The sequence below is a fragment of the Musa acuminata genome, chromosome BXJ3-5 (genome assembly GCF_036884655.1).
Source record: "Musa acuminata AAA Group cultivar baxijiao chromosome BXJ3-5, Cavendish_Baxijiao_AAA, whole genome shotgun sequence".
NCBI classification, from domain to species: Eukaryota; Viridiplantae; Streptophyta; class Magnoliopsida; order Zingiberales; family Musaceae; genus Musa; species Musa acuminata.
Genome location: NC_088353.1, coordinates 1,035,851 through 1,048,782, shown reverse-complemented (window position 1 = coordinate 1,048,782; position 12,932 = coordinate 1,035,851). Strand labels below are relative to the sequence as shown.

Below are 12,932 nucleotides of genomic sequence, written 5' to 3'. Positions count from 1 at the left end.
GGCACACACCAATCTCTGTGGAAACCTTTTCCTGTGGATCTTTGTTGGATGTATGCATGAGAATGGAAGACAATGACATTTTTGTTGTTGACAAAACTGGAGTTCCACTTTTATCCATCAGATTGCTTCTTGTATCCCCAAATCCACAATGGAGATAATGTTGCAGTGACAAAAATATGTAGGCTAAGAATCCATAATGGAGATAATTTTTCTCGTTGGGTCAACCCAAAAAAGTGACATATTTAGCTCATTCATGGCAAATTTGGGGAACATACAAAAAACACCAAGGACTAATCTCATTAACAGGATTCTTACCTGGAAAAAGAATATAGTAGTAATTAGCAAATCATTCAATCAGGACTAATCCTGATTCCAGCCAATCTATTGATTTCTGACAATTACTAAAGTGACCATGTTTCAGCAGAAATATCATATAGACAGAGATCAAGGTTTACTGTATAGCAGAAATTACACTATTAAAAGAGAATACTACACATCAAAAGCTCTTGGAAAGCATCCCACAAAGCAACAGTCACAGATATAAAACAAACACACACATAAAGAGTGAGAGCAGTGTTCCATCTTCCAATCAGAATGATGAGAATCTATAATCTGCCTTGTGATTCTACATATTTGACACAGAAATCCATTCATGACTTTGTGATTCTACATATTGCTTAAGCAAACTGTGGAAAAAGGGTAGCCCGGACGGCACACGAGCTCCCACCCAAGGGCCGTGCCATTTGGTGAAGGGTGATACCCGCGATCTCACATATACAAGTGGTGAGGCTGTCTCCATTGATCGAACCCTAGTCATTCGTGATGCAAAGGAGCAACCTCATTGTGATGCCATGGTTTGCCCCCTCAAACTCTACATCAAACAAAATGATGGATACCTCGAAAAGACAAGAATGAATATAGGTTGGCCTGAAGCACCACAAATTATCATTCTCCCAAACAGGGAAACTATTGAGAACACATAAGAGATACATAAAAGGATTGCATTTTCCCCTTGTATTTTTAATTATCTGCATCTCCTGATCACAATGTTCATGACTGTTTCTGTTGGTTTGACCAGCGTAGGAGGTTGCTGGTCGCACTTGAATCTTGTAAAAATCTGCAAAAAAACATATTTCACTGGCTATGTTTCTGAAGTCTCTGCAATGGTGGATAATCTATCGGTCTCAGCAAATGATGGATCCAGAAACTTGGCCACAAATGCCCACATCCTGTAAACATCCTCAAAGTTTGTGAGGTACCCAAGCGAAGCAGTAACGACCTCCACTCTGATCACAACATTCTTACTGTTATTCTTATTATCGTGGCGACTATTTGCAGGACGATACAAGGAAGCATCAGTTGAAGCTTCTCCATGTAAATGTTTCTGATTGTCCATGACCCTTATATGACTAAGATAGCCAATGCCCAAGGAAAGACCATTTTTCTCAGCCAGCTTTTGAACAATCTCTGGTTTGATCACCGCCCCACTATCATCCTTCACATTGAATGCCACAGCTGCACCCCTTTCGTATTTGATCTTTGGGCCATAGATCTGGACGAGAAGCAAACCGTTGTCCCCAGCTGAATCTCGTAATCGCAACTGCAGCAACGATGTAATGAGCCAGTTGATCAGATACCGTAGTCTTAGAGTTGTTTTGTTGAGACCCATCATGTTCACATGATCAAGGTGTCTGCAAATTATTTCAGGCTCCAATCTTGCCCACTCTTGAGCATCATCATCATCACCATCACAAATGGCATCATTCTCATCACCATCACAAATGGCATCATCATCATCGCCCTCATCATACTCTGGTGCATCACCGGATGCTTCACCTGCATCGGAATTACGATAAGAAAATCCTGTAGCACTGTTATCCTCCATGCTGAAGGATACCCTCCGATCCATGCTCGACGCCCGTTCATTCTCTTGCACGCTTAAGAATTTACTGCCTGCAAACCTGTTGTTATTTCCCTCCCTCCTTCCTAACAGCCGAAACTCACCTTCTGTTTCCCTTCTTATGGCACTCTCTTTCACCTCGATATGGCTTTCAGGGTATATTTCAGAAGTTGAGCCATTCTCATGACCAGCGTGCCATCCGAAAACAGAACTTGAGCTAGCAATCCTCCCATTGGCAGAAGAAAACTTAACAGCTCGTTTTCCCTTTGCTTCTTTTACCTTGGGTTCTTCCTCAATCTCACCCACGCGCTGGAAGCGTGCATGCTTTGGCCCATTTTGTGAAGGTCCTTCTCCTGGGTCTTCCCTCGCATGGTCTAGTTCTTGTGAGACTGATAAGACAGCTGCATCAAAGGATAGCACATGATCATCACATATGGGGCTCTTCGACATACTAGAAACAAGTTTTGGTGACACCATTTTATGATTCTTCCTTCCGGTAAACCATGAAGGTGGTGTTGGAGACCCCAACTTCCCCTTGTTCGACTGCCCTGAATGGTCTGATCCCAATGGACTCTGACCTAAATCAATCCAGAAGGAGCTGTCGGATGATTCGTCCTCACTAAAAACTGGGCTCTTTATGACCTCTCCAACTGAAATGCTCTCGGTCTCCTCAAAGATTGTACTCACCCCATCACGGTCGGAGCTGTTGTCCTGATCAATCTCACTCTCAAACACATCTCTCACTTGAGCTGAAGTGAATGCACCTGAAAAAGCAGGCAACTGCGATCCTCTGTGAGTGTCGGGCATGAAAGATTCATCATTCCCGTCGATAGTTTCATCTTCGATTCCATCCGGTACATCCAGACGATCCACCGAGTCACTCAAATATTGAGGAAACACAGGAACAATCCTCACCATTCCTGATCCGGTACCACCATTCTGCTTCTGCAAGCTTCCTATCACAGATTTCTTGATCAGGAGACATCCAAAACCAGTTGGATCAAACCCAAACACGCGGTAGAACGACGTGATAATGAAATCTGGCCGGAAGAGCGACAGTCCGAGAGAATCCATGTCCTTGGGGCCCAAAGATCCAGCATCAAGCAACACATGCCAATTATTCTGCTGAGCCAAAGCCATCCACTGGTACGAGTACTTTGCTCCAGTCACTCTAGACTGGACTGGGAACACAAAGAGCCCAGCAGCCGAGTCCTTCTTCCTCCTCCTCTTGCCAGAGATCTGCTTCCTCAACTCCGTGGAACAGAGCTTGAGCGTCGGCCACTTGAACCATGCGCTGTACACCTTGGCTCCCTTCTCCCTCGCACTCTGAGCCATCCAATTCACAGACTGGCTTTCGTGATCGAACATCGTCAGCAACTTCTTGTTCGTATGAAATGGGTAAGTCTCTGCGAGCAATTTAAAAGCAGAACCTCTGCTGAAAGTGAAAACCAAACCATACTCGTTCTCGGGAATGTTGAGGTAGTCCATTATCCGAGTCTTGATGTCGTGCTCGGCGGTGCCTTTCTCAGCGCCGCCGTACAAAGAATGGTTGGTCAAGTTAGCAGTGATCTCGGAGAGGCTAACAGCCGAAGACTCCCAGCTCTGGAAGCTCTGAAGGTAGGAGAACAAGCCAAAGCCGCAGTAGTCGAGGCATACCTTGGCGCCGGTGTCCGAAAGGTGGCAATACTCGTCCAATCTCAGCCTGTCGATCTTGTTCGAAGAAACGTACTTGGGATACATGGTGACGAACTTGGACAAAGCCTCATCGAGGGCGGGAATGGAATCAGCAGTGAGGAACGTGCGCTCCGCGGCGAGGGCGGTGGCCTGGAGGAACTCCCGCTGGGCACGGAGGCGGGCGAGCGATCTCGACCGGCTGATGGAGCCGTCGTCGGGGTTGCCGAAGGTCCCGGGGTCCATGTCCCGGGACTTGAATAGGGAGCCGTCCTCGGAGGCCTCCTCCAGGGCCTCACGGAGTTTGTTCTCCTGCAGCTGCCGGAGCATTGAGGGTCGCCGCCTGGCCTCCTCCTCCGACAGGCCCTTGCCGGCGCCGCCATCTTGCCACCGGTTCTTCCTGTCGAGGATCAGGGCGGCGCAGTGTGAGATGGGCTTCCATAGAGAGAGATGCATGAGTGCTGCTCACCGAAGGCCTCCCAGCCAAGAACCCTAGAAGGCCATCAGTTCATCAGAATCAGATCAAAAACCGCTCTTCAAAAGAGCACAAAAAGGGTAAAGATCTGAGCTTTCTTTCAGAAACACAAGCTCCAAGGTGATCAAGATGAGATTTGAGGGGCACAAGAGCGAACCAAGAAAAGAAACCTAAATTGAGATTCGGCAAACTTTTGCTTTTGCGAATGGTAAGGAGGAGATTAAAAAGGGCAACATTCAAACTCAAAATCTCCGAGATTCCATTGAAATCGCCCAAAGGTGCCAACTTTGTGAAGACTCCAACCTCATTTGTCAAAGAGAAGACCACACTCAGATAAAAGGAGAAGAGCAGAGGGGGGGGGGGGGGGGGGAGGAAGGGAATCAAGAGCTGCAAAATAGAGGGAGAGAAAGAATATGATTCCTCAGCACAACCCCCTTTTGCTTTTCCTCCACCAGATCAGAGGAGGTCAAAGAGCCGAACTCCACCAGGACAAGGTCCAGGAAGAAGGAAGCAATGGAGATCCAGCAAAGCCTCAACAACTCGATCAAAGAGCAGATCTTTCCCATCTTAAACACTGCCACACCATCGAGGATAATCTCTGCTTCACTCTCCACTCCCCACTCCTCTGTGCTTGCCCCTCCTCCCTTCCCTCTCTTTCTATATTCTCTTTCATTCCTTGCTCATCTCCACCAACTCCCTCCCTGCAAAATATTAAAAGCAGGCCATCATCAGCTCCATTACTCCAATGGCCAATCCATCCAAACACGCAGTGATTATGTGCTCCCGCTACCCTTCCCTGCCCACTGTAGCCACCACCACCACAACACGAAACTACTTGCTGCCCCCACTTTCTCCTCCGCCTCAACTATCATCAGTAAAAGGAAACAGTAAACCAAATAAACAAACAGAAACAGACAATCGAGCTCATCGTTCGATCAACTTTATACTGTTCTTACACCAGTGCGATGCTCATTGACTTGTCATCGAGCATCCACTGAACGACATGTAGTCGGACCTCAGGGGGGTGTGCCGCATGAGGTGGTGGACGTGTTGCCAAATAAATGTCGTGGTTTCGGCTAGAAGTCAACCACTCACCATCCATGAATGAATCCAAGAACACTTGCCAGAGTCCCGGAGGACACATTAAGTGATTGCAGGTCTTACTTGCTTGGGTTTGACCTTTAGTTGTAGCTAAGCACAGTCTCTTTGCGACAAACAGTGGTTCATTGTGGCCATGAGATATGACAAGCAGAGGCCATATGAAATTTTTGTTCCCAAATCATAGCTTTGGGCATTGGCAACAAACCATCTAAAAGTCCACAAAGCAAAGTCAAGCATGCTTTGTGCTGTCAGGGTGACAAGGTGACACTCCCATTGAAATTTGTTGCCATGAGATCATCTATTCTAATCTAATCGATCACCAGCTCGAATTGGACCACCACCCTCTAGACTATCATTCACTCATCATCTTTCCTGAAACCACAACAATGGTATATTCATGATTTGTTTTGGATCCGTGGATAATGTCATTTGATATCTTGCTGTGTGTTTAATACAAATGGGAGTATTAACTAGGAAAAAGAATGTTGTGTAAGTTGACCATAAGCCATCCATCCATCCCATCACCGCATGCAAGTCAGCCTGTGGGGGCTTTGAAGACAAAGACATTGAGATCGGAATAGATTTTTGGCAGGTCAGCGCAGGTTGCGTTGCGTGCTGCTACTGCTCCATCCTTGTAAGCTTCTTCTTCATCAAAGGAAAAATGAAAGTCCAAGCAGGAGAGAGGCAACTTGGAACTTTATTGTAGGGTTGCAGACGAACCGGCATCGACTCCATTAGCACAAAACTTGCACCTGAGGGTGGCTAGCTTGGCTGGAAAGTGTGTGCAAAGACCATGGATCTCTCGGATAGACGGGAGGGGCTCTTTGGCTCACACAAGCAGCGACCTTGATCTTAGCAACTACTTTGCGGATGCTTATGCTGAGGAATTCGTGTGTTACTTTAAGCCTGTATTAGCCATCTGATATCAATCAGCAGCAGCTTCTTTGTTCATCGATGCCCGCAGTCTGTCTGTCAAAACTAAAATACATGGGAGAGCTTCCCGGCTTGTCTTGTTACAGGTCACAACCCCACCCACCACCACCACGAAACGAGAGCATGTACGAAGAACAGGAGGATTCACGCAGGAGGAATTCCTCGTGCGGCTATTAATCTACTTCCCCATTCTCCTCGTGGTTTGTTCTTTTGTGTTTGTTGATAGCCGATGCATGCCTCGTTTCGGAACCAAAAGGTGGCGCGAACGCATGGTTTGAAGCGTCGAAGGAAGAAGAAGCGAAGTTTGTGGCACTGTTCTCTCGGTTCTTCCCCGGTGCACTCTTTCTTCTAGGGTTCCCCGCCGGTTGTCTTCTTCGGAGACCATAACAGGTGGTGGAGATGGAAAGAAACCTGGCCCACATCCATTTGATATGTTTAGTGGAGGGTGCCAAGGCAAAGAAATCACGATTGGCCCAAAGACCATAACAGTTGATGTGCTTACTCTTACGTCCTCTTCATCCACATAACACAGCAGACAAGTTGTCCGATAAAATATCTTCTTTCTGCATAGGATATTTTCTATCGAGCCATCCAATTGCGTGCGTAAAATCCAAAATGATACACCTTCTATCTTATCTTACCGACTGCCACGTCATCCGGTGATACGTCCACCATTCTGGCATATGTAACTCCGTGAACTCGGGGGAGATGTGGATTAAGATAAGGTTCGCAGACGGTGACCGTATCCCGCTGCATCGCTCCCCTGTTTAGCTCGTCTCCGACGGCTCAGATTACTCCCCCTCCGTTTGACCTGATCAGAAAAATAGAAATCAAAATAGCACGCCCAGTTTATCCTACCCCGACCCCCCACCTTCTTGCCACGTCACGTAATACCTTGCCTCATCTTTCGTGGGTCCCTTTGTCGGTTTCTGTTTTGGACGTATGTTTAGTAAATATCTTTTAAGATATTAATGCTATTAATAAAAGTGTGCCTTATCCTTCCTTTTGCTTGCATAAAGCTCTGCCTCGCCGAGACGAAGAGGAGGAATTGGAAGACTAAGATGCTCGGATCGGTTGCTCTCCGATCTCCGCCGCTCCATTCGTGTCCGGCCTTCGCGCTGGAGATCGCCGGGCCCGACCTCTCGTCGCGGTCGTCGAGGCCGGCCCCTAGATCGACCGTCCTCTGCGACGCGCAGCGGAGCCACGCGTCCATCCCCAAGCTCGAGCCTTTCAGCAGGAGCCGCATCGAGCGGTGGTTCAAGGATCCACCTTTCTTGCAGAAGACCAAGAACGACCTCAGCGGTACGCACTCTGCAATCGTTGGTTTCTCTAGTGTTCTTGTCTTTGCGGTTTTGGGTGTACACAATGTTACTGTTGATTTATCTTAAAGTCGTGATTTTTTTAGCCCTAAATTGATGTTGAGGGTTCTACTTGTGAACTAAAAAACAGTAAAATATGGGAATTGAGAACGACTACTTAGATTTACAGGCACATCTGTGCTAGAAATGACTTGTTGCACCTTCGATCAGCTAATCTTCCGGACGAAGATATGGTAAATATCTACTTAATTACTGAATCGAGCCAGAAAGGTAATAATTAGCAAGGTGACATGTTTGCAAGCCTGACCTCATCTGCGCGTCAATTTGCAATATTCAACTGTGAAATTAGATAAATTGCCTAAGGATATCTTTCAGGAATCCACATCTGGCATAAAATTTAGATGTTTGTCACTGATGAATATTGGAAGCTCGGGAGATAGCAATAAGGACAGAGATTAGTATTGGACTGTTGTAGCCTAAACCGGCATATCGAACTTTGAGAGTGCATCATTCTGTCTCTGATCTTAGCATAATGAACCTTGTACACCCTTTATTAGCTCTTGTCATCTTGTCCTAGAAAGAACCACTATTTTTTTTCTAGCTCCGATTTGTGTCTTCCATGTTATACATAGGATGTTTCTGATTTCGTTCATCCAGGTGACCCGACCCTTTTTGTTGCGGTTGAATTTTGATTCTTCATCCAAGTGAGTTCATACATGGTAAAGTTTTGATTAAAATGGGAACAAATTGATTTATGATCTGCATTGAGGGCATGATCAGGTCTTCATGAAGAGCCACATAAATTAGAAATGGATAATGTCCCTGGACTATTATATTAGTGTCACCACTGGATCATTTATTTTACAGTACTTCCAAGTTTGTACCGACTTTGTTTCATCAATGCCAAATATTAGTAGCATTCACCCAAGCATTTCATCCATTCAAAATGACAGCATGGTGTTTCTAAATAGCTAGTAGAAATGTCATGTTGCTCGCGTCTTCTATTCCTGTTTCTTCACTAATTGATGGGATTCTCCAATTTTGTTAGATTGAGTTGGAGGGATACCTGCTTCTCGTTAGACTTCATTTGGCATGCTAATATATGCCACCTTTCTTGTTCTTGCAGATTACTGCACAACGCTCGAAGGTGATGATTGCCACAGCTGTTGGAGGGCCTATTTTGAGCTGAAAGATCTTGAAGTATGTGTTCTTGGAACAGAATGGCCAATTATTAAGGTGTTGTACGATGTTATCGCTCTTCGCTCATTGTTTTCTTTTGCATATTTGCAGGAGAAATTGCCAAAAGAAGATGTGGAGAAGTTTGTATGGCAGGCTGGTGGAATCAAGTCGCTGATCGGCTATTTGCATGGCCTCACAGCAATGCTAAATAGCAAAGAAAAAGAAATTCCACAAGCAATGCTAAATAAGAAAGAAAAAGAAATTCCACAACCCAAACCGGTAACCTCAGTTACGGAAAGAGAGAGACCTTTTCCTGTTCCTGATGGATTGCCCCCGACGGCGGAAGAGCTTGAAGAAGCCGAAAAGGCCAGAATGCCTGATTCTCCTTTCACCAAACTACTCAGAAGCAAAGGGAGGCTTCCTGCTTGGTACACACAAGCCCCAGACCATGAGACCGATTGATTTGTTTCTGGTATCAGCAGCTGAAGTATGGCACATGTACATGCTAGTTTAGTCATGATCGTTGTTGTTGAGCAGCTGAGTGTGGCTTCATCACTCTATCTCTGTTACGTTAATGAACAGGTAATGAAGTTACAAGAAAAGCTTATCTATGCTCCACTTGTGTAACATTGATTTGGATTGCATCTGATAATTACACTGTTGAAAACTCTCTCTAAGCTACATCCAGTGCTATTTTTGTGAAGAAGGATGAATATATATTCCTGTTTGTAGTGCAGTGCTTGAGCATGAGCTTATGAGCCTAAGAGACACTGCTAAACCACCACCACGAAGGTGAAGAGGAGGATGATTGGATTGTTTACGTCCCTACAAAGAACAAGTCTCATTATTCCTCAATCATTTCCATAGACCAAACACCAATATCTTATTTTTCACCTCCCAATCAACCCTTTTTTTTGTATTTTTGTTTTCCTTCTTTCTTTCCTTGTAATAAAACAGAAACTCATCTTTAAAATCAAGACATCTATGTAATTTAAAGATATAGTAGTAATAAAAATAATAGGAAAATATAAGAAGAATAACAGGAAACAATCTTATCAGTTGTCATGTGAGAATTACTGTGTCTCCAAATGACAAACATACACGAAGCAACCTATACAGAAAAGAAAGAAGGGCCATTGTACGTTAGCCAATTGCCATTTGTTGGTGTCCCCCAAACATCATGTAGATGATTGGCTTTATCATTGTGGCGATCAACAGCCACAGCATCCAAAGGTTCCCTCAAAAGCAACAGCGGCATGATGGTCGGGAGCAGTAGCATGCCGTCGGTCCAGGGACGTCAAGAGGGGGCGCAACGCGCGTCCATTCCCCGCCTCCCCAGGCAGCCGTGAACGCACCCGGGCCCGGGGGCGGCAGCTTGCCAGCCACCCCCCCACCTCGAACGACTCCTCGGGTGGCGGGCCAGTCCTCCCGGCCCTCGGCGGCGTGACCGAGGAGCCCGTGAACGCGACGGTGGAGTGGCTGTCGTCGTCTACAGCGCCCCGTCAGCCTCCCCGCGCCGTACCGCACCTCACCGCCACCCGTCAGCAAGCGAATCCGCTCCTCGAGCTCGGCGCATTCCCGAGCTCCCACCTCCCCTCCCCTCCCCTCAATTATTGCTGCGCCAGGATCCTGTCACCCGCTCCCACCTCTCACTTACCGATCCCTTCTCCGTTACTCAGTACAGCTCTCGTGTAGGCGTTCTTCTTTTCCTCTTCTTTTATATGGCGGAAGGTGCAGTGTTCTAAATAACGACATCACGACCGTTAAATCGATCTTTTTGTTTGATCTAAAAAAGTGAAAGAAATGATCATCTCTCACATGCTTTTGATAAGGAGAAGAAGATTCAATTTTCTCCATTCAAACATGCATCATGTGTTCGATAAGGACTCGACGACAGCAGGCGGTCGTAGAGACTGACATGAAATGACTTGTAGATGCCATTCATGCATGTTGGTGCTGTACGCTCATGTATAAATGGGGGTCTGTGAGATCAGGCAGTGACAGTCACATCCGCTATCCTCTCCTTTGTCGATCCATATCTTTTGCAACTTCATCCGCGTTCGGTGTCCATTGTTGGAGCTCAGCTTGCGTCTGTAATTGATGTTTAACACTCGGTAAAAAGTGAGAGAAAGATGCTGTTTGTGTGCAAGAATTACTCGGTGGGTTGAGATGTGTGTGTATATATGTATACTGTATCATTCTTCGTACACTGATGCTAGCACTGTTTTGGTTAACAGTGACAGAGGCCTGTTGCGGAGCTCATGATCAGACTGGGGCTTTCGTCCTCATGCAGGAGGGGTTATCTCCTCCCACCCTCTCCTCCGTATCCACGCCATGCCAACATACCAATGGGAAAGAGCTCCTCCCTCGATCCACCATGTCAGAAGATTCCAAATGCTAGCAGCCAAGGTTGCAGCAGCGGCCATGGCGCCTACTCCCGCAGCATCCAGTCAGCCGTCCCAGCGTGTCAGTCGGCTACTGGAAGCTCAGGTGGGGCCCCGGAATCCTGTGGCTGAGGCAGCGACCGCCCCCACATGGCATGGCCTCAGGCGGCCACCTTCCCGCTCCCCCGGCAGAGATGCTTACTGCAATATGAACACTGGTCGACTACTGGCCACGGACGCTGCCTCAAGAATGGAGTGCGATATCTCACACACTGTTGTGAAACTGTTCTCGTTCAGATATGACCGTGATTGAAGGCAGGAAAGAGAGCGGATGGAGACGCCAAACCAAAGCCAAAAGTGATCAGCTTCTCCTCGCCTTAATCACTAGCGTCCACGGCGATTTAAGGGATCCCTCCTCATCAACTCAGCCTTTGAAGCCACTCCGTACACGAGGAGACAGCGACGTGGAATATGTTCGTCTCTTTCTTCCTTGCGCCTCCCAATGAGACTCTCCTTATCCATATAAACGCCACTGTAGCGCCCATAAACCCTGAGAGCGAACCCCACAACCACCCACGCTTTGAGATCTTAAACCGTGTTCAGGGAGAATCTGAGAAGCGAGAGGGTGAACCGATCGGGATGCCAGTGGAGTCCAGAGAGGGGCGGCGACGGCCGGCGGAGGGAAAGCCGGCCGTGGCGGAGGCGAGGGAGAGGTGCCCGCGGTGCGAGTCGCGGGACACCAAGTTCTGCTACTACAACAACTACAACATGTCACAGCCCCGCCACTTCTGCAAGTCGTGCCGCCGCTACTGGACCCTCGGCGGCTCCCTCCGAAACGTCCCCATCGGCGGCTCCTCCCGCAAGCGCCTCCGCCACTCCCCGGGCCCCGCCGCCGCCGACGCCGTCGTCGTCGCGGCTTTGAGGCCCGGCCGCGCTCTCCCTGGCCACCCTCCGCCGGCGCCGCAGTCCGCGGAACTCGGGCAAGGCCCACTGCTCCCCAGCGGCCCGGTCCAGGCCGGGCTCCTGGGGCTCGACGAGCCGTTCCTCTCCTGCCGGGGCGGCTTCGGCCTCGGGCTCGGTCTGGGGCTCGGGTGCGGCGCCGGCGCTGCGGAGGAGATGGGTTTCGGGCTGGCGCCCACCCTACTGTGGCCGCCGTCGCTGCTGGACGAGGCCGCGGAAGCGTGGCGGGTCGGCAACGGCGGGGGAGGGGACTGCCTCGCGGCTCCGGGCACGGGCCCGGCCGAGGCGGCGTGGCCGGACCTCGCCATCTCCGCTCCGGCGGAGGGTGGAGCCGGGCCGGCGAGGGAGGTGAGCTAACCGGGCGGCGGATCGGCGGGGTCATTCCAGTTTTGGTTTCCTTATGGACGGCCCACGGCGTGTTGCTCGCAGGCGTCCGTCTCGGGTTGTACGGCACATAGCTCATGCATGTCGATCACGTCGAACATCTCAGGACGTGTGTGGAGGCGGATTAGACAGTACTGGTTAGGGTGTGGGATTTGAGGGAGGAGTTGGTTAGGTTAAGTACGTGCTAATCCTTGCCGAGTTTAGTGTATAATTGACGTTGTTACTGCTTCTAATCATGCCTCCTGGTTTTTATTTAGACGGCCTAATTCATTTTAAGCACCACTGTGTTTACGTAATCAATCTTTCTAATTAGCAAATCGAACAGAACGACATAATTCATCCGTGCCAACGAATGGAAGATTTGTTTATGCTTATAGGAGCTATTTTCATCGTAAGAAAAAATAAATTGAAGCTATAAATTTGTCATCTATTAAACTCCGCGTTTGATTTATGGATTTCTCCCAAAAATCTAAATAAAGATTCAATTTAATTTAATTTAATTTGAGTTCAATTTAATTTATGGATTTCTCCCAAAAATCTAAATTAATTTAATTTAATTTGAGTTCAAAAATCTAAATAAAGATTCAATTTAATTAATTCAATTTAATTTAATTTGACATTTTTGG

At 47.7% G+C, this 12,932-nt stretch overlaps 3 protein-coding genes across 3 annotated transcripts; 2 read left to right on the top strand and 1 right to left on the bottom strand.

Annotated features, from left to right (window-relative positions):
* Positions 1-912: 912 nt before the first annotated feature.
* Positions 913-4,921, bottom strand: LOC135639232 (uncharacterized). The gene is made up of 2 exons (XM_065153055.1): positions 4,204-4,921; positions 913-4,063 (listed from the first exon to the last, which is right to left on the bottom strand). The coding sequence occupies exon 2, from the start codon at positions 4,025-4,027 to the stop codon at positions 1,142-1,144; it is 2,886 nt and encodes a 961-aa protein (XP_065009127.1). The 5' UTR covers positions 4,028-4,063; positions 4,204-4,921; the 3' UTR covers positions 913-1,141.
* Positions 4,922-7,079: 2,158 nt separating this feature from the next.
* LOC135638197 (CCG-binding protein 1-like) lies at positions 7,080-9,189 on the top strand. The gene is made up of 3 exons (XM_065151213.1): positions 7,080-7,382; positions 8,526-8,599; positions 8,690-9,189. Exons 1-3 carry the CDS (start codon positions 7,142-7,144, stop codon positions 9,038-9,040), a joined length of 666 nt encoding a protein of 221 aa, XP_065007285.1. The 5' UTR covers positions 7,080-7,141; the 3' UTR covers positions 9,041-9,189.
* Positions 9,190-11,481: 2,292 nt separating this feature from the next.
* LOC135637996 (dof zinc finger protein DOF3.4-like) lies at positions 11,482-12,562 on the top strand. The gene has a single exon (XM_065150914.1). The coding sequence runs from the start codon at positions 11,602-11,604 to the stop codon at positions 12,277-12,279; it is 678 nt and encodes a 225-aa protein (XP_065006986.1). The 5' UTR covers positions 11,482-11,601; the 3' UTR covers positions 12,280-12,562.
* The last annotated feature ends 370 nt before the right edge of the window (positions 12,563-12,932 follow it).